The sequence below is a fragment of the Chiloscyllium punctatum genome, chromosome 19, assembly GCF_047496795.1.
Source record: "Chiloscyllium punctatum isolate Juve2018m chromosome 19, sChiPun1.3, whole genome shotgun sequence".
Classification (NCBI taxonomy): Eukaryota; Metazoa; Chordata; class Chondrichthyes; order Orectolobiformes; family Hemiscylliidae; genus Chiloscyllium; species Chiloscyllium punctatum.
The window spans coordinates 95681342-95706342 of NC_092757.1; the positions used below are offsets into that span (position 1 = coordinate 95681342).

General features: G+C 43.2%; 1 protein-coding gene across 1 annotated transcript in view; it reads left to right on the top strand.

Annotated features, from left to right (window-relative positions):
• The window catches only part of smg6 (SMG6 nonsense mediated mRNA decay factor), a 473468-nt gene that overhangs the window by 33290 nt on the left and 415177 nt on the right, over nucleotides 1-25001 (top strand). The window contains 5 exon segments of the mRNA XM_072589202.1: nucleotides 1078-1270; nucleotides 1814-1924; nucleotides 3297-3403; nucleotides 10706-10784; nucleotides 21455-21565. Of these exon segments, the coding sequence (XP_072445303.1) occupies nucleotides 1078-1270; nucleotides 1814-1924; nucleotides 3297-3403; nucleotides 10706-10784; nucleotides 21455-21565 (601 nt within the window).

A 25001-nucleotide genomic window follows, 5' to 3' on the forward strand; every position in this document is an offset into this window, starting at 1 on the left:
CTGTGATCGGGGTGGTAGGGTGTCTGCAGCTGGGATTGGGTGGAGGGGTGTGAAAGTGTGGTGCTGGAAAAGCACAGCAGGTCAGGCAGCATCCGAGGAGCAGAAGAGTTGATGTTTCAGACATAAGCCCTTCATCAGGAATGTGGAGGGACAAGGGGGCTGAGAGATAAATAGGAGAGTGGGATTGGAGCTGGGTGGGGGGGAGGTAGCTAGGAAGGTGATGGGTAGATGCAGGAGGTAAGAGTGATAGGTTGGAGGAGAGGATGGAGCAGATAGGTGGGAAGGAAGATGGACAGGTAGGACAGGTCAAGAGGGCTGTGCCAAGATGTTGTACCCACTGCCCTGTGGCCAACCACTTCAACTCCCCGTCCTGCTCCACCAAGGATGTGTAAGTCCTGGGCATCCTCCACCGCCAAATCCAAGCCACCTGCCAGTTGGAGGAAGAGTGCCTCATCTTCTGCCTTGTGACCCTCCAACCACACAGTATCAATATCAACTTCACCAGCTTTCTCATCTCCTCTCCCCCCACCTCATCGCAGCATTAACCCTCCAATTCAGCACTGCTCTCTTGCACTGTCCTACCTGTCCACCTTCCTTCCCACCTATCCGCTCCAACCTATCACAATCCACCCCCCTGGGGGGGGGGAGGGGAAAGGGGGGGGGGGGGGGGGGGGGCGCTGGGGGTGTCACTGTGGGCTGGGACAGGGAAGGGTGTGTCACCGGGGTGGGGAGGGAAGTTGGGACAGTGAAGGGGGTGTGGGACAGGGAAGGGGGCATCACTGGGGCTGTACAGAGATGGGGGTATCACTGGGAGGGGGTGGGGAGAGGGCGCTGGGGGTGTCACTGTGGGGCTGGGACAGGGAAGGGGGTGTCACCGGGGAGGGGGCTGGGACAGGGAAGGGGGTGTCTCTTTGGGACTGGGTTGGGATGGGTAGTGGGCTCTCTGAGTGTGAGACTGGGTGGTTGGTGTATTAATGTTGTGCTGTGGTGCGTGGTTTTGTGACAAATAAATTGCAGCATTGCACAGCATTCTGAAGATAATGTAGCCAGTTTCCCCTCTGTTTCTCTCTGACGTAGGGCAGAGATTCTGCTGCTGTATGAGCGCTGCATCCTGACTGACATTGAATATTCGGACACCCAAAATGTGGAACAGACTATGTGGAAGAATGCCTTTTATCAGGTTATCGAGAAGTTCCGGCAGATGCTGAAAGAACCTTCTGGAGAGAATGGTGATGAAATCAGAGGGAAGCTTTTGAGTTTACTGGATGAGGTGAGGGGATCTGATTTTGCAATTTCTATTTCATTTTGTATTTTCCCAATTGACAAGCAGCTCACTAACTATCGCCCTCCCAACCCCATGTCATTGTGATTCTGTCTTGTTCACTTTCATCCTTTTTTCATTTGCAAGCCCCCTGCTGTCCTGTGCTACCACCCTCCTCCCGTAGTTAACTAACCCATGGTATCACATACTTGTTTCTGAGTGTACACCTCAGAGAGACACTCACACTGACCACCAGTTGGAAGAATGAGAGGACTCGTGCACTACCTATAATGGCCTTTTTGGTCTGACAGTCACCCATTCCCCCTCTGCCTTCACACTTACCTACATAACTCTGGAGATCCAGCCTCTGGGGCAGGGTAGTTCTGTGCCCGAACCCACTCCCTGCCTGTATCTCCGAGAAGGGAGGGATTCTCCTTTGTGTTTGGAATTCTATGACTATTCAATGGAGAACCCCTTGGCATAGTTGACAGCTGGTGATAGTGAGGATTCTGGCCAGACTGGGATTAATCCAGGGTTTGCTTCTGTTTTTAGGGGACCAACTTCTTTGACAGCCTCCTGCACAAGCTGCAGATTACCTATCAGTTTAAACTGGATGACTACATGGATGGGATGGCCATCCGCAGCAAGCCGCTTCGCAAAGTGGTAAGTCCAGGCGAGCAGTTTGAAGTCTGAGCACAACTCCATTCACATTTCCTGAGGAAGAGCACTGGACCTGAAATGATTTCTCTCCACAGATGCTGCCAGACTTGCTGAGATTTTCCAGCAATTTCTAGTTTTGTTTCTGATTTACAGCATCTGCAGTTCTTTTGGTTTCCATTCCTATTTTACTTACTGTTGAAAATTGGTGACAGGGAATCTAACTCTATATTGGAAACCAACACCCTTTCTAAACAGAAATTTGTTTTCAACTAAAGAAGTGAGGAGGTCAGGTTGTTTTATTTAAAAGTGCATGAAGCTGTGTGAACAATGCATTCAAATTGATAAATCCCATACATTGCATTAGGCGTGGCTCCACTTAGAATCCCTAAACTCCCAAAATAGGTTATTTGGCCCATCAAGTCTACACTGACCCTCCATAGGGCATCCTATCCAGTTCCAGCATCTTATCATCCCCGTAACCCCACATTTACCAAGGCCAATCCACCTAATCTGTACATCTTTGGACTGTGGGAGGAAACTATACCACATGTTGGAAATCCACGCAGACACAGGGGGAATGTGCAAACTCCACCCAGTCAGTCGCCAGAGGATAGAATCAAAATTGGGTCCCTGCCAGCGCTAACCATTAAGCCATCATGCCGCCCTGTGTCTTTGTATGTTTTCAGTCTGATTGTTTCCCACTTGCAAGGTATTGTCAGATTTTTAATCTAATTCCTTGGCAATAGACTGCAGGAGAACGGGATGAATACTCAGCTGAGAGCTTGTTCTTAAGAGTAACCATGCATGCTGCCCTGTTTCTCTCTGCGTTGTCACCATTGGAGGTCTCCAGTGGCCCATCTGTTGGATACTTGCTAACTTAATTGCACTTAAACTGAAATACTGTAAAGACTCAGCTCAGGTGATGTCTGTGGGTAATCACTTCCTGTTAATACTTGGGTTGCTGATTGTTTGTCCGAATGCATTGCCTTCAGCATGAATTGCTTCAGCATATTTTAGAAAAACTCATTCGATACTCAACGCTGTGTTCTGTACAATTTCCACAACTGCCTTAAAATAAAATGCAAACAGAAATTGCTGGAGAAGTTCGGCAGGTCTGGCAGCATCATGCAGAGCACATAGAATCAAAATTGAGAGTCCAGTGACCCTCCTTCAGAATGGAAGAAGGATCACTGGACTCAGAACATGAACTCTGCTTTCTTTCCACAGCTGCTGCCAGACCTGATTTCTCCAGCATTTTCTGTTTGCGTTCCACAGCTGCCTTGAGAGATACTCTGCCTGCATTCATTATAATGTTTTTTACAGATCATGTATTGATGTGATAATGGTCCTGTTGGTTGTTCTTGTTGAATTCCAGGTGAAGTATGCACTGATCAGTGCCCAACGATGTATGATCTGTCAAGGAGACATTTCCCGCTACAGGGAACAAGCCAATGACACCACAAACTACGGCAAGGCTCGCAGGTGCTGTATTACTGTCTGCTTAATAAGAGATGGATATGGAACTGCATCTCTCGTCCTGTTTATTGATGTTTTAATTTCCCTCTGGCTGCTGGCCTCTTGTCTGTCTTTACCAGGTATCAGCTGCAGGAATAGTGTCGATTTGTCCCAAGTGTGGCTGGTGCTGTTTTGTACGTTAGGCTCCAGGAAGGTGGCTTTCGTTTAACCTTGATCCAATGCCCCATTTTTTCCATTTTCTTAATGGTTACATGTAGTCAGGCTTTAACATTGACAAACATTGTTTGTGTACCTGTTTTGAAATAGTGGCTGTGATTCTTCAATTCATAAGTGATACAGTCAGCCTGGAGCTCCATTGCAATAAGAGAAGACTGCCCAAAGTATTTCATTTTTAATTTATCATAGAAAAGTGGCTTTGAATGTATGGACAGCGAACGTCCAGTCTTTCTAATTTAAAAATAATTGGCGAGGGCACTGGAGCGAACACCCCCTGCTTTTCTTTAAGATAGTGCAGTGGGATTTAATGAGGGGCGAGACAGGGTCATGGTCTCACTTGTTGGAAAAATGTTGCTTCTGTTAATGCAGCAGTTGTGCTGTATCACAGTAGGAGGTTGTGTTGAAGTGTCTAGAGTGGGACTTGAGCTCACAATATTCTGGCCCAAAAGTGAGAGTGTTCCAGCTCTGCCTTTGCTCACACCCGCCTTGCTCCTATAACCCTTAATAGCCTTCCAAGAAAAATAAGTCTATTACAGTTTTGACATTTTCATTTGAATCTCAGGCTCAAAACCATTGTTTGTGTGTGTGGGGGGGGAAGGGGGCTCCAAATGTCTGCTGCTCTTTTGTGTGATATGTTCCCAGCCATCAGTCTGAGAAGAAGCAAAAACAGAAAAGCTCAGCAGGTCCAGCAGTATCAGTGGAGAGGAATCAGAGTTAACGTTTCGGGTCCAGTCACCCTTCCTTGGAACTTGAGGTGCTGCTTCTGTGCCCCTACAATCCTGTGTAACCGAGAGGCAACAAGTCAGTATTGTCAGACACTGGCATTCACACGCAGCTTCACTTTGTTTCCTTGATTCACACAATTCCTGATTGGTTTCAGAAATCGAACCCAAACGTTTGAAGTTTGTGGGCTCAGCTCTATTGTAGTTATGTTTGCAATGTTTTGCTTTGCTCAAGGTAAATCTGGTGACACTGGAGCAGATGTAAGCCATTCTGTGCCTTGAGCCTGGTTAATCTTTTAACTGGATCATACAATGACTTGTATTTCAAGTCTGTTTTAACCTGCCTTTGATCCACATTCTTTGAACCGTTTATATCTCAAGCTTGAAATTTCACCGGATCTGGTATGAGACAACTACACTGTCCATCACATCATGACAATCTCAACAACTGCATTTTATATAAATGTAGAGAATTCATTTTGAATTGTTTCTTTCAAAGTTTTCCACTGTTTATTCAACAACCTTTTAATTAACCATTCATCTTGTCCAACTCGTACCTACCTAACTGGCTCTGGTTAGGTTTAAGATAATTTTTAATGTTTGGTGTAAGTCACTTTTAAACTTAATGTGGAATGCAATTGTATTGTGATCATAATTTTTTGAGTGGATCTTTTATGATGAGGTTACTAATTAACCTTGTCTAATTTCACAATACTAGATCTGAAATTAAGTGGTTATTTTTGACCAGTGTGGATGTGATGGGCCAAAGGGCCCTTTTATGTACTGTAGATCTCTATAACTGTATGAAATAGCTTTATCCTTACTTGGTTCCATCACATATTGCTCGAGGAAGCTGTCATGACATTTCAGGGAATCCCCAGTGTAAGAACATTCAACTTAAAAGAATTTCCATATACAGGTGTAATTTTAACGATCCTATACATGGACATGTGGCTGAAGGATCTGAACTGAAGGGAATTTATATTTGCCAGGAAATGGTGTTGGAGAGACTGTTAGGTCTGAAGGCTGATGAGTCCCTGGGACATGATGGTCTACATCCCAGGGTACTGAAGGGGGTGGCTCTAGAAATCGTGGATGCATTGGTGATCATTTTTCGGAGTTCGATAGATTCAGGATCAGTTCCTGCGGATTGGAGGGTGGCTAATGTTGTGCCACTTTTTAAGAAAGGAGGGAGAGAGAAAGCAGGGAATTATAGACCAGTTAGTCTGACCTCAGTGGTGGGAAAAATGCTGGAGTCAATTATAAAGGATGAAATTACGACACATCTGGATAGCAGTAACAGGATAGGTCAGAGTCAGCATGGATTTATGAAGGGGACGTCATGCTTGACTAATCTTCTAGAATTTTTTGAGGATGTAACTCTGAAGATGGACGAGGGAGATCCAGTGGATGTAGTGTACCTGGACTTTCAGAAAGCCTTTGATAAATTCCCACACAGGAGGTTAGTGAGCACAATTAGGGCGCATGGTATTGGGGGCAAAGTACTGACTTGGATTGAAAATTGGTTGGCTGACAGGAAACAAAGAGTAGTGATAAACGGCTCCCTTACGGAATGGCAGGCAGTGACCAGTGGGGTACCGCAGGGATCAATGCTGGGACCACAGCTTTTTACAATATATATTAATGACATAGAAGATGGTACTAATGGTAACATTAGCAAATTTGCTGATGATACTAAGCTGGGTGGCAGGGTGAAATGTGAGGAGGATGTTAGGAGAATACAGGGTGACCTGGACAGGTTAGGTGAGTGGACGGATGCATGGCAGATGCAGTTTAATGTGGATAAATGTATGGTTATCCACTTTGGTGGCAAGAACAGGGAGGCAGATTACTACCTCAATGGAATCCATTTAGGTAAAGGGGCAGTACAAGGAGATCTGGGTGTTCTTGTACACCAGTCAATGAAGGTAAGCATGCAGGTACAGCAGGTGGTGAAGAAAGCTAATAGCATGCTGGCCTTCATAAACAAGAGAGATTGAGTATAGAAGCAAAGAGATGCTTCTGCAGCTGTACAGGGCCCTGGTGAGACCACACCTGGAGTACTGTGTGCAGCTCCGGTCTCCAAATTTGAGGAAAGACATTCTGGCTATTGAGGGAGTGCAGCGTAGGTTCATGAGGTCAATTTCTGGAATGGCGGGACTATCTTATGTTGAAAGACTGGAGCGACTGGGCTTGTATACCCTTGAGTTTAGAGACTGAGAGGGGATCTGATTGAGACATATAAGATTATTAAAGGATTGGACACTCTGGAGGCAGGCAACATGTTTCCGCTGATGGGAGGGTCCCAAACCAGAGGATACAGCTTAAAAATAAGGGGTAGACCATTTAGGACAGAGATGAGGAGAAACTTCTTCACCCAGAGAGTGGTGGCTGTGTGGAATGCTCTGCCCCAGAGGGCAGTGGGGGCCCAGTCTCTGGATTTGTTTATGAAAGAGTTGGATAGAGCTCTCAAGGATAGTGGGATCAAGGGTCATAGAGATAAGGCAGGAAGAGGATATTGATTAGGAATGATCAGCCATGATCATAATGAATGGCGGTGTAGGCTCGAAGGGCAGAATGGCCTACTCCTGCATCTATTGTCTATTTCCTGTCCTTATAAACCACTTTATGTTGTCCTGTGAATGGACTCAAGGATGGAAACTGTTTGCAGCCCAGAGCCTGTCTGTATTTACAAACCTGTCTTTCAGATCACCTCTGTTGATTTAATTTGTCTAGTCTGTAAGAAGATTCAAATCTCCACAATTATTACAGTACACTTGTTACAAACTTCACTGACTTTTTGTGTAATGTTTTGTCTAACAGTATAATTACTGTGTGTGTTGCTGGGGGAGATGGAGGTGCTGTATAATTACTGTGTGTGTTGCTGGGGGAGATGGAGGTGCTGTATAATTACTGTGTGTGTTGCTGGGGGAGATGGAGGTGCTGTATAATTACTGTGTGTGTTGCTGGGGGAGATGGAGGTGCTGTATAATTACTGTGTGTGTTGCTGGGGGAGATGGAGGTGCTGTATAATTACTGTGTGTGTTGCTGGGGGAGATGGAGGTGCTGTATAATTACTGTGTGTGTTGCTGGGGGAGATGGAGGTGCTGTATAATTACTGTGTGTGTTGCTGGGGGAGATGGAGGTGCTGTATAATTACTGTGTGTGTTGCTGGGGGAGATGGAGGTGCTGTATAATTACTGTGTGTGTTGCTGGGGGAGATGGAGGTGCTGTATAATTACTGTGTGTGTTGCTGGGGGAGATGGAGGTGCTGTATAATTACTGTGTGTGTTGCTGGGGGAGATGGAGGTGCTGTATAATTACTGTGTGTGTTGCTGGGGGAGATGGAGGTGCTGTATAATTACTGTGTGTGTTGCTGGGGGAGATGGAGGTGCTGTATAATTACTGTGTGTGTTGCTGGGGGAGATGGAGGTGCTGTATAATTACTGTGTGTGTTGCTGGGGGAGATGGAGGTGCTGTATAATACTCCCCATTCGCATTTTTCGACCCTTGCTTTTCCTAATCTCCGTGTGTTGCTTCCAAACAGAGGTCCTTTGTTATCATGTCCTTACATTATCTTTTATTCCCAGGGCTGAATCTCTCTTCCATTCTGACGGTCTTTCAAAATGCGGTGTACTCTGGAAAAATTACTTCTCGACCCTTGTCACCTTGCATTCATGTCACTAATGGTGATTGGATTTATACGAAATATCTCCATTTCTGACACTATTTCATCAGTTTAATAGAGGATGTTACACAATTTCAGATAAAGTGACTTCAGTTGGATATTTTTACAACTGATCTCTGCATGGTCTTAGCCTCTGATGCAATGCTCTTTCTATTGAGCTATCTAACCCTTCCAGTCTCACTCACCTTGTCTTCAGCCACATTGATACAGTTTTCCATTGCCATAACTTTTATCTTTGGGTGTCTAAATTTCTGTTAACCCAATCCCCCACTTCTGTTCTGTTAATTTGAAGCTACTGTTCCCTTCTGTGACCATGATTGCTGGTGCACTCTTATGTTCGTGCTCTTGGTTCCTCATGTCACACTTTGGTTGCCAATACTCACATTACACTGTTTCCTTGTCCCTTCTCTTCAACTTTCCTAAGCTCCCTTCATATGAACCCTTCCCATCTACACGCAGCCACCACCACCTCTGCCTCATAAAGATTTAGACTAAAGCCCGAACTGCAACCCCATTTAAACAACTTGAACACTTGTGTAATTGCAGCTCATCTCAGACCTAACGGTCAGATGGACAGTTGGACAGTAGGAGGTGGAGGGCTTGAGGGGCACAGTGAAAAGTTGGTGCTAGTTATCAATTCTGTATGTATGTAATATGATCTTGTAGTGTCAATGGTACCATCAAACAGGTAATGTTAAATGTGGAGAAGGCCAGTGACAGTGGCCCAGAACACACTTAAGCAGAAAGAAAGCAAGATCTTTGAGTTTTAACCAAAGGGTAGGCAGAGGTCTCAAGTAATGATAATCAGTTTCTGCAATACAGTTATTTGAATTAATGATATGACTCTAAGCATGTTGCTGTCATGAGTACTAGAAAGAGGAGCTAAATTGGTAGCTAGTGTTAGACACCTGATCTGTTAGGAGTGGCAAAGCCAGCTGCGAATGTTTGCACACAGGGAAAGATGGCTGGTGGGAGGTCAGGCTGGCATTTACAAAACTCCTGAGATCATCACTACTCAGCTCTTAGTGGCTGATTGACATCAACACAAACCCACCATTTAAGACTGTGAATCTGAGTGGTGACTGGCCATTCACGGTCATGAATACATACAGCAGACTACCCAGTGAGACAGTCCAGTCAGCAGGGAGGGGATTGGATGAATTGTGGCAAAGCAAAGTGGGTGGGAAGAGAACAAAGGAATAAGAGTGGTCCATGCAGACCACTGAGCCTGGTCCACCATTCACTTAGATCAGAGCTTATCAACAACCACAACATGCTTTCCCACACTTCCTCCAGACCCATTGATGCCAACAGTCTCCAGAAACTTGTCAGTTTCCTTTTAATGGCCATGCTTTTCATTATTGGTCTTCTGCAACCCTCTAGTAGAAAATTCCAAAGATTTTGTTGCCTTCTGAGTAAAGAAGTTCCTCCTTATTTCAGTCTGAAATGGCTGACCTTATATTCTGAAATGATATCCCTCTCTTCTAGGTTTTCCAGCCAGTGGAAACATTCCAATGACCCTGGCTCTCATCCTATGCATATTTTGTTCATCTAAACTCGAGAATACAAACGCATTATACTTCATCTCTAATAAAACAATCCCATCATCCCACATTTCAATCTGGTAACCTTCATTGCACTCCCTCTTTTGCAAGCGGGCCAAAACTGTATGTAATACTCCAGGTGAGCTCATAGAATCTCTACAATGTTGCAACAGGCCATTCAGCCCATTGAGTCCACACTGACACTGTCCTAGTCCTGTAACCCTGCATTTTCCCAGGGCTAATCCACCTAGCCTGCATATCCCTGGGCACTATGGGCAATTTAGTGTAGCGAATCTACTTACTTTGCCCATTTTTGGACTGTGGGAGGAAACCGGAGCACCAGGAGGAAACCCATGCAGACACAGGGAGAACATGCAACCTCCTGACAGGCAATCATCCCAAGGTGGAATTGAACCTGGGACCCTGGTGCTGTGAGGTAGCAGTGCTAACCACTGAGCCACTCCTCACCAAGACTCTGTACAATTGCAGCAAGACAGCTTTCCTTCTGTATTCCAATCCCTTGTGATAAAGCCCATCTTCCCTTTTTGATTGTTACACCTACAGACTAGCGTTTAGTGACTCATGGACTCATGGACTTCTCAACCTCTCACCAATAAAGGAATAGTCTGCCTTTCTGTATTTTTGTTGTACCCAAAGTGAATAATTTCCCATTCTGTTCTGCCATGATCTACTCCATCCACTTTGTGTGCTCATTTCCTCTTGAAGCCACCTTGCCATCTTACTCATAATTAGTGTTACTTCCCAGTTTGGTGTCTTCAGCAAATTGAGAAATATTACATTTGGACCTTACATCCAAGTTATTCGCATAGTTTATGAACAGTTGTGGTTTAAGCATTGACAGTAGCTGTACCCCACTGGTCACAGCCTCCCATCCTGAGAATCGGTCATTTAATCCTTCTCTTTGCTTTCTATTTGCTATTAATTCAGCCAAGACTGACAAGATTAAATGCAATGGCCTTTTGTGGTGAGGGAGAATACTTTCATTCCTTTACAGCTGTGGGAAAACTTTTCAAATCTACATATTTGAAGTGGCAAAAGCTATCTGATCAGTATGTGTGGAGTAGAGGGGGTTGTTTGCTGTGCTCTTTATCTGACATGTTCTCTCTCCCCTCCACAGTTGGTACTTGAAAGCACAGCAGATTGCACCCAAAAATGGACGGCCGTACAACCAGCTTGCTATTCTAGCCATCTACACGGTGAGCTCCTTCGTTTGTACTTCAACACTCGCTAGAATTGAAACCTTTTTCACCAGTTTGCACACTTTGTGACTTGAGTTGTTCATCCATTTATTAAATCGTATCCCCTAATTCTTGTGTCTCGAACTTTTCAGGGTGCCTCATATACACTGAAACAGAGAATGCTATTAAGTAGGAAATGCAATGATTGCTGTGATCAATAATTATTTAATTGGGTTTTGATGAAGAGCTAAATGCACCAGCGCAACTGCCTTGCCTTCAGATGGTGTTATTGGATCTTCATCATACATTCAAACAGCCATTTACTCCTTGGTGTGATGTCTCATCACTCAGGGAGTGCAGCACCATTGGATGAGAGGTTTTCTGGATCAGAATTAAGCCAAGCCCCCATTTGCTTTTCTGGGAGGTATATTTTATTTTGAAGAAGAGCAGGTGAACTATTCCTCAATCAACATCAGAAACAAATTATCTGATCTGTTTTCCATTCCTGTGTCTGGGAGCTTGCTGTGCGTAAGTGTGGTTTGTACATTACAACAGTGATTACACTTCATATGACCTCAAAGTACTTTGAAATTTCTGATGGTCACGTAAGGTGTTATTGAAGTATACTTTTTTTATATAGATAGATTCTTGATAAGTAGGGGAATTGAGTTATGGGAAAAGGCACAGGAAAATGGATATGAGGAATGTCGGATGAACAGTGATCCTATTGAATAGTGTAGTAGGCTTGAGGGGCTGAGTGGCCTAATTCTGTTCCTATTCCTTATGGTTTTATGAATAGAATGCAGCAGTCCAATATGGCACTCAAGCTTCAGTTTGGATTTAGCGACTACCTATTTGAATGAGATTTGAGCTTGGAACTTTCTGCACAGTGGTCTTTGCTGTCAACTCTGTATCTTACAATATTTTTCACAATTTGTAGACAGTATCTGTCCTGCCCTTTGGCTTCACTGTTGTGGAGTAACTCCTGTACCCTGTATGTAGCTCTGCTGACATGGTGCTTGTACAGCAGTGACCAGGAGGTGGCGGTGTGGTTCCTTTGCTGTAGTGTGATGGTGTCTGATTGACCAATTCTATTGAAAGCTGTACTTCCAGATTTGAATGGCAGCTGTTTTGAAAAATGTTATTTTGAGTTTGCTGTTAGTGACTTATGATGGAGAAATGTTTGAATCTCCTATAAAAGGAATTTTCTGTGCAATTGCTCCCTTCCTGTCCCGAAGTTGATGACTGACTGTTGGCTGCATTCTGCTGAGCAGACAGTGGTTCGTTAATATGCTGCTTGACCAGAGAGGATTCACTGCTGAGCAAATGTAGTCACTATTGTAAATGTCCCAGTAGGATTTGAACTGAGGAGACTGACTTAGGCAACTGATAAGAGTTGGGCTGTAGATATTTTTAATTGACCTGTTCAAAGATGTTATGACACACCTCTGGAGCAAGTGGAACTGGAACATGGGCATTTTGGCTTGGGGATATGACCACTATTGCAAGAGCCCTCAAACATTGGTCTGTGTAATCCTCAGGCAAATATTAAACAACAGACAGCTGGACAGCAACTATCTAAATGAATTCTCTAGCTTACTCCAACGCTGCTGTTTAACAGCTTTGTGGCAGGATCAGCTGTGAAAATGGTAGCTGCTTTGACTAATGGATAGTTTCCTTTATCTGCATTTCTGCATGTTGTATCCAGAAATACTGGAGAGGTATAAAGCACATTTCCTGCAGCCTTTAACTTACTATCAATAATTAGTGTTATACACCGCTCTCTCTCAAATTTAGGGTTTGTGGGGCCAGAGGGTTTGAGTTACAACTCAGAGACTGGATAGCCTGGGACTGCTTTCTCTGGAGCATAGGAAGTTGAGGAGTGACCTTTTTGACAGTTATAAAATCATGAGGGGCATAGATACAATGAAATGCGAGTGTCTTTAGATTATCCACAGTGTGGAAACCGGTTCTTCGGCCCAACCAGTCCAGACCGACCCTCTGAAGAGTAACCCACCCAGACCCATTTCCCTCTGACTAATGCATCTAACACTATGGGCAATTTAGCATGGCCAATTCACCTGACCTGCACATCTTTGGACTGTGGGAGGAAACCCACGCAGACATGGGGAGAATGTGCAAACTCCACACAGATAGTAGCCCGCGGCTGAAATCGAACCTGGGACCCTGGTGCTGTGAGGCAGCAGTGCTAACCACTGAGTCACCGTGCTGCCCATTTTCACCTAAGGTGAGGGGGCATTTTTTGAGGTGAGAGGAGAAAAACTTTAAAAAGATATAAGGGCAACTTTTTTACACAGAGAATAGTTTGTGTGTGGAATAAACCTCCAGAGGACTTGGTGAATGTGGGTATAGTTATACCATGTAAAAGACATTTGGATATGTTCGTGAATAAGAAATGTTTGGAAGGATGTGGACTAAATACAGGCAAGTGGGACTAGTTTAGGGATTGTGATCAGCATGGACTGTTTGGACTGAAGGGTCTGTTTCTGTGCTGTATGTCTGTATGGATAACAGCCCCCAGAGCACAGGACTTGCCAATTTAAATGCATTGTAAAATATAAAAGAACAAATTAATAAGTAACCTGGGCTTATATACTCTTAAAACTTCCTCATGAATGCCAGCTCTCAAGATAGAGGTCTGCATTTGATAAATGTTTTTGATCTACTGTACCTGTGTACCATCAGGTCCCAAGCCTCTTTGATTTTTCATAACTCCTACTTCCTCAGTATTCATCTGATTCATCTTTACCTGATTGAAAATGGATGGCCTTCCCCTTTGCCATATTGAATTCCATCTTTGATGGTTTTCCCACAACCTTTCACTATCTCTGTGTAGCCTCTTCCTCCTATCTGCATTACGAGCAGCACTTCCTGACTTGGTGCTATCGGCTACTTTGGTTGTATGACTCTTTCATCAAAGTCATTGATAAATATGGTTCACAGCTAAGATCCCAGTGCAAATCCTTATTGAGATTGGGCAAATCTGAGAAGAAAGCCACGTTCCCTCCTGCTTCCCAAAACGTTACCATGCCACAAGATCACCTCCAAATATATCCACGTCCATTTCATTTAAGGGACTCTTGTATGGAACGTTACCAAATGTAGGATCCATAACGTTTCTTACCAGAATGGGCCAGCAACCTTGTTATGTGTTTTGCCCTACCCACTGATCGTCACCTACACTTTCTGTTGGGAAACCCAACTCTTGGGGATGATCAATTAAAACTATGCTGGAGTAGACATTGAAAGTTGGGAGTCTCCCATGGAAAGGGAGTCTATACTGGAGTAATCTGTAATGCTGAAGAATTTCATTGAACAAAAGTGAAGTTTAGAATTGAAGGAAGAGGGAGATCCAGCAGAAATGCTCACTTTTGTATTTAAAAATCTCATGTTTGTTATGTGAGATTAATGTACTTCATCCACTGGGTAATGTAACAAGTGTTGGGGTTTGTGCATGCATTGCAGAAATGTGACTGACCCATGGGCACTGGAAATTCCCAGCGCTCATCAGTATTTGGAGGGTTAATGATCCAGAGTATCTGAAGTGCACCCAGGAGAGTGGGTTGGTATGCAGCCATCTCATTGTTACCAAGTGTTGTCATCTGTGCAACCACCGTGGGAGAGTTTAAACCAGCAAGATTCATGCTGTGAAGCTGCAGTTATGGGCCAGAGTTTACATTTTTTCATATAGGCACATTTACAGTGACTTTTGCCATTTCTTGGCTGAGTGGTGAAACAGGGCACTTGACAGCAGTGAGATTGCTTTTCCATCTCTTCTTTCTGTTGAGCTCATACCCCTGGGGATATTGTGCATGCTTTTTGTCAAATGAGTATGGAAGGGTTTTAGTGCTGATGTGTGGAGGAATTTGTTATTTTTTTGCTGGCAGGTCCCTCTCAGCGGATGGAGGCAGAATGGAGAGCGTGGCTACTTGAAGGGAGGGGGAGATGTTATTGCCTGATTGCTGATTCAGGTGTCCTCTGTTTTGCTGCTTAATACAAGCTCTGTGTGGTTAACCCTAGATTGCTTGTTAGGAAAGAGGGTGCCAGTTTCTGTGAAGTATTGTATGGAGCAGGGTATCAACAGTCCAGTCCCCATTTTGAGGTGTGAGTCCAGTTATCCCTGTACCGGGACTTGGTTTGAACCCATGGTCCAAGTACAAGGATGCTGTCCCCATGTTCCAGAATTGCTATTTGGGGCAATAGTCTGTCAGAGCTCTTCAGAATGCTGGTTCCTCTCCAGGCGTGCAGCTGGTTTTGTCCCCTCTCCCTTCTCCACTACACCAAGGACTGATGGACGCTGATCGTCTTGGTCCTGTGAGCTGAATCCTGCAGGGTTGTTTAGCACCTGGCTTGGTGCATTTGCCCTGAAAGCTGCTCTTGCAGAGAGATTCCCCTCCAACGTGGGAAGGAATTGTCAGAGTGGAATGTAAGCAGCAGCGATATCTGACAATCCTGACACTACCTCAGTCAGTATTGCTAGTTAGTTATTGATATGGGTATTTCCCTCAGTGCTCCAGACAGCTAACAGTATTAACTATCATTTAGGCTGTTCAATTCTTCTCTCTTTGTCTGAATGTGTGTCTGTTGGGGTCTAATGTATTTTTCTGCTGTCCTTGTCTTCCTTTGTTCATAGTCCCGCTGTGACTCCACCCTGAATGTGATCGCACTGGCCTGCTATCCATTGTGCTCAGAGTGGAGGAAAAGCCAATTGCCTGGACCTTTCTTGGATCAGTGGGCATCTTTAGACTTTAATTGATAAGTGACTGGCTGATCAGTACAGTGTGCAGGTCGTGTTTGCAGGGGAGAGCTGCTTTAATGTGGGTGCAGTTTTAAATGTGTAATTGAGACACTGAGGTTCCTAATGTAGGTACATTGGCTTCTCTTATCCCAGTGGCAGAATATATCCACATTAAAATCTAGGATTTGAAAGTCTGTGCATGAATAAGTTTCCAGTGCTGATGGTCTTCCAGACACACAAATTGTGTTGATGTTGAACTCCCCTTGTGTTACTCCAGCAATTTGCCCAAAACTGCATTAGAATACTGCTCCCCACGGTACTAAAGTGACAGATTTTCTCTTTCCCATGTGGCCATTGTCTGAGGGAGGTTGGCAGGTTCAGGTTCTCAATGGTGTTGACACTTGCCCACTGGGAGCTGGGCGGAAACTGCTCCGTGCTCACTTCCTTCACATTCTGACTTTATGGTTTCTGCAGACTCATTTTCAGCCTTGGAGAATTCTGAATTGCACCCATTTCTGTATATTGTTTAAATACTAAATAATCACCATAACATGGGAAGTGACAGAGATGCACTGTTGTACCCAACAGTGTGAGGCAGTATACAGACATACAATTTGGAGAAGTAGGCCATTCAGCTCCTCATACCTGCTCTACCATTCGTTCAGGAAATGGCTGATCTGTTTGTTTTGAATTCCACGTTCCCATCTACCCGCAATAACCTGAGCTTCTTGTTGAACAGGGAATCAATCCACCTGTACCTTAAAAATGATCAATGACCCTGCCTTCACTGCCTGTATTCATGTTTTTTGAAGTCTCTTGATCTCGGTCTAAAATGGACGATCGTTCTGAACTAACTCACAAAAGGAAGTATCTTTTCCGCATCCACCTTGTCAAGAGCATTGAGGATCTTCTACACTTCATTCAAGTCAGCTCTCACTTTTCTAAACTCTAGTGGAAACAAAGCCCAGATATCCAACCTTACCTCATAAAATAATCCACTTATTCCAAGTATCATCTGGTAAACCACCTCTGAACTGTCGCCAATGCATTTATATCTTTCCTTAAATAAGGAGACCAAAACTGTACATAGTACTCTGGATATGGTCTCATTGATGCTCTGTAAAACTGAATTATATCATCATTACATTTATGTTCAATTTCTCTGATAACAAAGTAAGCATTCCATTAGCCTTTTTAATTACAGTACTTGCATACTAATGTTTAGCGACTCATGCACTAGAACACTGCACCTTGGAATTGTGTAGTTGATCTCCATTATAGTAAAACTTTTTAAAATTCTTCCTGCCTAAATGAACAACTTCACATTTTTCCACATTGTACTCCCATCTTCCATACTTTTGCCCACTCACCCAACTTATGTATATCTACATGCAAACTTGTGCCTTCACAACATAGCTTACTACCTTTCCTGGTGTTTTCTGTGAATGTAGCTAACATACCTTTACTCCCCTCATCTAAGCCATTGATATAAATTGCAAAAAGTTGAGGTCTAGCACAGATCACTGTGGAACACTCTCAAGGTAAATTTGCAGGGTGAGTCAGTAGTTAGGAAGGCAAATGCAATGATGGCATTCATTTTGAGAGGATTTGAATATAAAATCAGGGATGTATTTCTGAGGCTCTGGTCAGACCACATTTAGTGCATTATACGCAGTTTTGGGCCCCATATCTCAGGGAGATGTTGGCCCTGGAGCAGGTTCTGAGGAGGTTTATGAGAATGGTCCCTAGAATGCAAAGCTTAACACATGAGAATGTTTGAGGACTCTGAGACTATACTCGATGGAGCTTAGAAGGATGGGGGATCTAATTGAAACTTATAGAGTACTGAATGGCCTGGACAGAGTGGATGTTGGGAAGGTGTTTCCATTGGTAGGAGAGACTAGGACCTGAGGGCACAGCCTTAGATTGAAGGGCAGACCTTTTAGGACAGAGATAAGGAGAAACATCTTCAGTCAGAGAGTGATGAATCTATGGTGTGAAGGTCAGGTCATTGAGTATGTTTAAGACTGCGAAAGGTTCTTTAATATCAAGGGTTATGGGGAGAAAGCAGGAGAATGGGGTTGAAGAAGTTATCAGCCATGACTGAATGGCAGGGCAGATTCGATGGGCTGAATGGCCTGATTTCTGCTTCTGTGTCTTATCGACTCAGACTCACATCCTGCCAATGAGACACAGACTCAATTATACATACTCTGCTTTCTGCCTGCTAGCTAGTCTTCTATCAATGCTGATGTTTTACTTATTACATCATCAGCTTCTACTTTGTCCACAAACTTTTGTGGTACCTTGTCAAGTCCATTCTGGAAAGCCAAATGCAGTACACCCACTGGCTCCCTTTTATCCTTCAAAGAACTCCAGTTAACATTTGGTTAGTCGTGAGTTCCCTTTGTCAAGACCATGCTGACTGGCTGTAAAAAGGTTGGAGGAGTTGCATAACTGGTTAAGGAGAATGTCACAACTGTACTAAGAGAGGAGGCCTCATCCAGTGACTCTATGGGTAGAATTTAGGAATAAGAAGATGGAATCACTAAGGTGGTGGGCCTCCCAGTAGCCAGTAGAACATAGAGGAACACGTATGTAAGCAGATCATGGATGGTGTAGGGTTGTTGTAGTGAGTGAGTTTAACTTCCTCAATATTAACTGAGACTCCCTTAGCGTAAGGGGTTTAGATGGTACAGAATTTGTTAGGTACTTGCAGGAGGGTTTCTTGAAATCATGTGAAGATAGTCCATCTGGGGAAAGGGCTGTACTAGATGTTGTATTGGGGAATGGGCCTGGCCAGAGGTTCACGGTTTCAGTTGGGGAGCATCTTGAGAACAGTGATCATAATTCTGTAAATGTTAAGGTTGTTATGGATAAGAATAAGACTGGGGGAAAGACTAATTACAACAACATTAGAAAGGAACTGCTGAAATTAGATTGGGTGCCTGTTTGAGCATACCTCCACATGTGGCAGTCTTTCAAATTTGATCAGAGTTCAGGACCAGTATGTTCCTCTGAGGATGAAGACAAGAATGGCAAGATTTGGGAACTTTGGAAGCTGAGATATTGAAAGGTTAGTCAAAAAAAAAGGAAGTGCATGTAGGTTTCTGGAATTGAAATCAAACAAAGGCCATGAAATATAGGAAATGTAGGATTAAGGAGAATTCCTAGGTATTTTATACATATATAAAGAGCAAAGAATGTACCTAGGGAAACTGTACTCAAGGATAAAGGAGGGGATTTATACATGGAACCAGAGAAAGTGGGTGAGGTCCTTAATGAGCACTTAGCATCAGTATTCATTAAGGAGAAGGACTTTGATGCTAAGATTAGGGAGAGATGTGTTGATATTCTGGGGCATGTCAGTATTAAAGAGGAGAAGGTGCTGGGTGTCTTGAGAAATGTTAAGGTGGATAGGTGATGAAATCTAACTCAGGATCCTGGAGGAGGCATGGAGGAGATTGCTCGGACTTGAACAGAGGTCTTTGTATCCTCTTTAGTCACAGGTGAGGTCCCAGAAGAATGGAGAATAACCAGTGTCCTTTCTTTGTTTATGAAGGGAAACAGGAATAACTCAGAAAATAATGCATCATTGCTGGGGAAATTCGGGACAAAAAGCATTGGATGCTGAGGGGCGAGCTGATAGAAGTGTACTAAATTATGAGAGGCATGGAGAGTCAGAGTCTTTTTCCCATTATGGTCATGTCAAATACAAGGGGGCATAGGTTTAAGGTGAGAGGAGAAAAGTTTACAAGAGATGTGTGAAGCAAGTTTTTTACATAGTGTGATAGGTGCCAGAAATGTGCTGCCAGGGGACGTGGAAGAAGCAAAGATGATTGCAATCTTTAGGCGGCACTTAGACAGACACATGAACAGGTAGGGAATAGAGAGAGATACAGCTTAGTTTAGAATGGCATCATTTCAGCTCAGACATGGTGGACCAAGTGCCTGTTCCTATGTTGTACTGGTCTATGTTTTTTCTGATTGTCTTGAATTTTTCTGTGTGTCCATCTATAATCTCCTTGATGATTAATTCTAAAATCTCTCCCGTGATAGACATCAAGCTAACTGGCCAACTGCTTCTCTCCCTTCTCAATCGGAGGGGATATGTTTGCTGCTACTTAATCTGATGGACCTTTTCCAGAATCTAACAGATACTATCTCCACCACCTCATTAGCCACATTTTCTTTGTAAAGACAGAAGCAAAATATTTGTTCGTTGACCATTTCCTTATTATCTACGGCAAACTCTACAGTTTCACTCTGTAGAGGTCTAATGCTCACATCACTCACTCCTTCCTGTTAAAATAACTGCAGAAACATTTGCTATCCCTGTTTTTGCATTTCTAGCTAGCTTCCTGTCATGTTCTAATTCATTTCTGCTGATTAATCTTTTAGTCATTGATTTGAATGATTAAGAGCAGAATTACTATCCTTCTGATTAATTCCAGGTTGATGACCTTGCATTTGATGAGAATCTAGCAATCTCCCAGTACCAGCTCGAGTGACTAAGTGAGATCTGTCCTGATCTAGAATCACAGAATGCTAATAAATTACTTGTTTTGGCAAAAACATGTGTTTGCTCTTGTGAAAAGAGCAGCGAGTTTTCCTGGTGTCCTGGCAAACATTCCATTCTAAACTGACATTTCCCTAAACCGTTAATTGGCCTTTCTACCACTCCCATTTGTTCAATCATGCTGTATAAAATGGCAGTGATGCTCCCTTTGGGGAGAGCTTCAGAATAAAGGGGCACCAATTTAAAACTGGGATGAGGAGGAATTTCTTCTCTCAGTGGGTTGTCAGCCTTTGAACCTCTTTGCCACAGAGTGCTGTGGATGCTGAGTCCTTGTGTATATTTAACGCTGAGATAGAGTGATTCTTGATCACTCAGGAAATAAGGGTTATGGGGAAAGAACAGGAAAATGGATGTGAGGAAGTTTGGATCAGCCGTGATCCATTGAATGGCAGAGTAGGCTTGAGGGCTGAATGGCCTACTCCTGTTCCTGTTTCTTATGGTATTAGATGAGTCACTGCATCTCTTTGGATATGAAGCGCTCTAATGATATTATTAAGGGATATATGAAGTATGTAACAAGAGCTTCAAGTTAATCAGAACCCAAACAGTTACTTTAGAGATTTGGTCTTTAGCGTAATGCCTCAAAATAAACTTATCAAAGTTTGGAATGTGCTAGTTCTTTGTGCCACTAGATGTCAGTGGTTCATGAGATATGTAATGCAGGATGCTTTTGAAGCGTTGATGAAAAATTATTGAACCCACTAGTTTATTAGATTTCACATTTAAAATAGGGTAAGGAATTTGATCTCCTGACATTAAAAATCATAAGCGTGTGGTTGATGTTGAGTTAATGCCATGATCTTGCATGAAATCTAAAAGGTTTTTTGTGCATTTGTGAGAATAGTGAAGTCTTTGGTGTTGAGGCTCAATGTTTTCACCTTACATGAGGCGTATGAAGTTCTATGGAGTGGATGTTTTAAGGGTGATGTGTACTGTTGTTGTGATCCATGGCATGTCAAGTCTTAGCTTGGTTTTTGTACTTGTAGCTAGCCAATAGCTGTTGTCAGGATTGTTTTCCATACTTGCGATGCTGATCAGTGCTTTCTAAAGCTGAACGTTTAAATACACCTCACAAAATAGCTAGGGGCCATTTTGGGGAGGTGAGGTGTCAAGAGGGCTGCTTTATTGTATTTGTGTTGGGTCTGATAACTCTGAGCTTTAGTTCTCAGGAGTAAGCCAGCCAGGGGTAAAATGTCCAGTGGTTTTTATGAACTTGGATAATTTATGACTAATAGATTTCAGTGAAAATAAAGCAATTGTGGGAATGCTCGGTAATTGGGTTCAGCTGAGCTGTGTCTATGTTTTAAACTGGTTTCATCTTTGCTCCTTTTTTGATTTTTTTTTAAACAGAGGCGGAAGCTGGATGCTGTCTACTATTACATGCGGAGTCTTGCTGCCAGCAATCCAATTCTTACAGCTCGGGAGAGTCTGATGAGTCTCTTCGAAGAAACCAAGAGGAAGGTCAGTCTGTTACTCAGTGCAGGGAGCAAGCTGGCAGTATTTTTTTATTATATGCTGCGTGGGAGGGAGGAGGGAAAGAGCAAGTGGATGAGCTTGGCTTTCGCTAATGTTTACTTAGTCATAAACAGACCTTGGTGGCAGGACTGGAAAGCTCTGTGAGATCTCTGTGACTTGTCGAGATCAGAAAAACAAGTCGAATGGGCCGTGTGAAAATGACCATTCATGCCTTCTGCACGACTGTGATGGCAAGTTTGGCAAATGAACAAACTGGGATCAAAGCCTCACTCCTCTCTCAGAAAATAAACAGAATAAACTGTTCTCAAATGCATTGGAGAGGTTTAAAAGGCAGCACTCACTGCAGGTCACATCTCAGGATTACACAGGGATATGGTGCATATTTTTAAGAAATGTAGTTTCATGAAAACTTTTTAAACTTAATCATATCAAAAGGATAAAATGCAGAGCCCTGCTGAATACACAGCTGAATATTCAATCCCTGCTGGGATCATTTGCACTTTCACAGTTACTTCAAGGGGTCTGTGAAGTGTCTCATGTCTAACACAAACACTAGTGGGCTGAATGGCCTGTATAATTCAGTGTTGATCACCCTTTGCAGCTATCACACTGTATACATGAGTTCCTTATACGCTGCAATATTTGCAGAATTTAATTATATAAACAGTGAATGAGAATATTTTATGGAATGGAAAAATAAATCACAGACCTTTCCAATAAAGTCATACCCATGAACCAACTTCCATCAAACACTCCCAGGACATGTACGGCACTGTTAGAGACAGTAAAGCGCCCTCTACACTGTCCCCATCAAATGCTCTCAGGACAGGGACATCATGTGGTTAGACACAAGCTACAGCTCCCTCTAAACTGTCCCCATCAAATTCCTGACAGTATCATAGCAATAAGACTAAAGAACTATGTTCTAGAACTAACCCTAGGCAAACTGATCCAGTATAGCTACAACACTGGTATCTACCCGACAATATGGAAAATTGCTCAGGTATATGCTGTACACAAAGAAGCAGGACTGTACTAACCTGGCCAATAACAATGTAGCAGTCTATTCTCCATCAGCCAAGATGGAGTTGTTGACAGTGCTGTCAAGTGACTCTTGCAAAGGAATAACCTACTAAATGAGGATCAGTTTGGATTCTGCCAAAGCCACTGAGCTCCTAACTTCATTACAACCATGATTCAAACATGGACAGCAGAATTGAATTGCTCAGCTGGGTTGAAAGTGACTCCCCAAGGCTCCATTTAATAGAGTGTGGCATCAATGGGCAATAGCAGAACTGGAGTCATTGTAAATCAGGAAAACATTGCTGAGTTGGAGACATACCTGGCACAAAGGAAGGTGGTTGTGTTCGTAAGAGGTCAATCATTTCAACTCCAGGGCATCTCTACCGCAGTTCCTCAAGGTCGTGTCCTAGGCCCCATCATCTTCAGTTGATTCATCAATGAGTTCCCTTCCTCCATGAGGTCAGATTTGGGAATATTTCCTGCTGATCATGCAATTTTTCAGCAGCATTCACGATTCTATAGATATTGAAGCAATCCATGTTCAAACACAGCAAGACCAGACAGTCTCCAGGTTTGAGCCAGTGAGAGGAAAGTAACATTCACATTTCACAAATGCCAGGCAATGACAATCTTCAACAACAAAATATCCACCCATCACTCCAAATACTATGGCTACAAGAACAGATCAGAGGCTGGGAATCCTGAAATGAATAACTCGCCACCTTACACCTCATAGCCTGTCCAGCATCTACAAGACACAAGTCAGGAGTGCGCTGGAATTCTCCACACTTTCCTGGATGAATGCAGCTTCCAACAACATCCAGAACAAATGTACTTTAGCAACCATTCACTACCTTCACCATAACTCCATTCACCACTGATGCATAATGGTAATGGAGTGTACCATCTACAGACCACATTACAATAACTCACCAAGGCACCTCTGACAGCACCTTTCAAATCCACAGTCTCTACCACCTAGAAGGGCAAGGATAGCAGATACATAGAAAGATCACAAAGCCACTCTCCATCCTGAGTTGGAAATATAATACTTTCTTCATTGTTGCTGGTCCAAAGTCCTGGAGCACCCTCTCTGCAAGACACCCTGAGGGCTGCATTGGATCAAGAAGGCAGCTAGATGCTGTAGATAGCATAAATGCATATATAAAGAGATAGACAGAGGGTGAAGCTCCCTTTGCACTGTCCCCTCAGACATTCCTGGGACACGTACAGGTTAGATACAGATTAAAGCATCCTCCACACCTTCCCAATCAAATACTCTCAGGACACACAGAGCACAGGTTAGATGCAAGAGAGTCCATGTATCTGTCGGAGTTAAAACAGCGTTTTTTTTTGCCAGTCAGTCATGAGAGTTTTTTTAGCTGAACGAAGATTGCTTTGAGATTCATAGAGTTTTCAGACTGCAGCTTTATCCTATCAATTTAAGCCCACTTCCAGTTGTGAAAATTCTATGTTAAACCTTCAAATCACTGAATCTATCATAATGTTACTAGATTCCAGATGTTACATTAAGAAGAGACATTGCATAAATCTAAGCTTGTATTTTCTGGGATGGAGAAGGATAAAGAGTGATTTGCTTCGTGTTTTAAGGCTTTCGAAAGTCACTGATAGGATAGAGAGAAACCTCAGCTTGTAGTGGAGTCTGTGAAAAGTGGGGGGGAGAAGTTTAAATTTTGCCAGGTTGTCCAAGAAAAAAAGTTAGAAAACTCTCTTCATGCAGAGGATGGTTCAAATGGGGATCCATCTCCCAGCCAAAGATGTGGATGTTGGCCTAGTTTGGAATTTGAAATGAAGATTGACAGACTTCTTCTAGGCAAGGTGATAAAGAAGAGAATGCAGGTGGATTGATGAAAATGGGTCAGCTACAGTCTGATTTGATGTAAGGTCTGAATAACCTGTTGTTGTCCTTGCTGGTCTGCAAGAAATGTTTCTCTAATTTGGAGATGGAATCACCCTTTATCATTTTTTTTCCGTGATTGAAGTTGGGAAATCTGTCATCTGCAAGTGTGACTTCACAGATCGGATTTGTGTCCTTTCTTCCTGGCAATTAAAACATTAATATCAACACCGTTACTTTATCTCTGACTATATGGTTATTTGATCATCATTCTAGTTTTACACACAGCCTCTAGATCATGGAAATGTTTAGCTAAGTACAGTTCTAAGTGTCTGTCACCCAGTAACTTCCTCCGCTTTCTCTTTATTAAGAATGTCTGACTGAGGGTATGAGAATATGGTATTCGGAAAATTTGAGGTTTTCAAGCGGACTGATTTTGAAAATGTGTGAAGCTGCATTATGTTTATTGAAGAAGATTGTCTCCCACTTTGGGCCTTAACCACAGAACAGTCAGGAACCAGAGTTTGGCTCACTGACCAC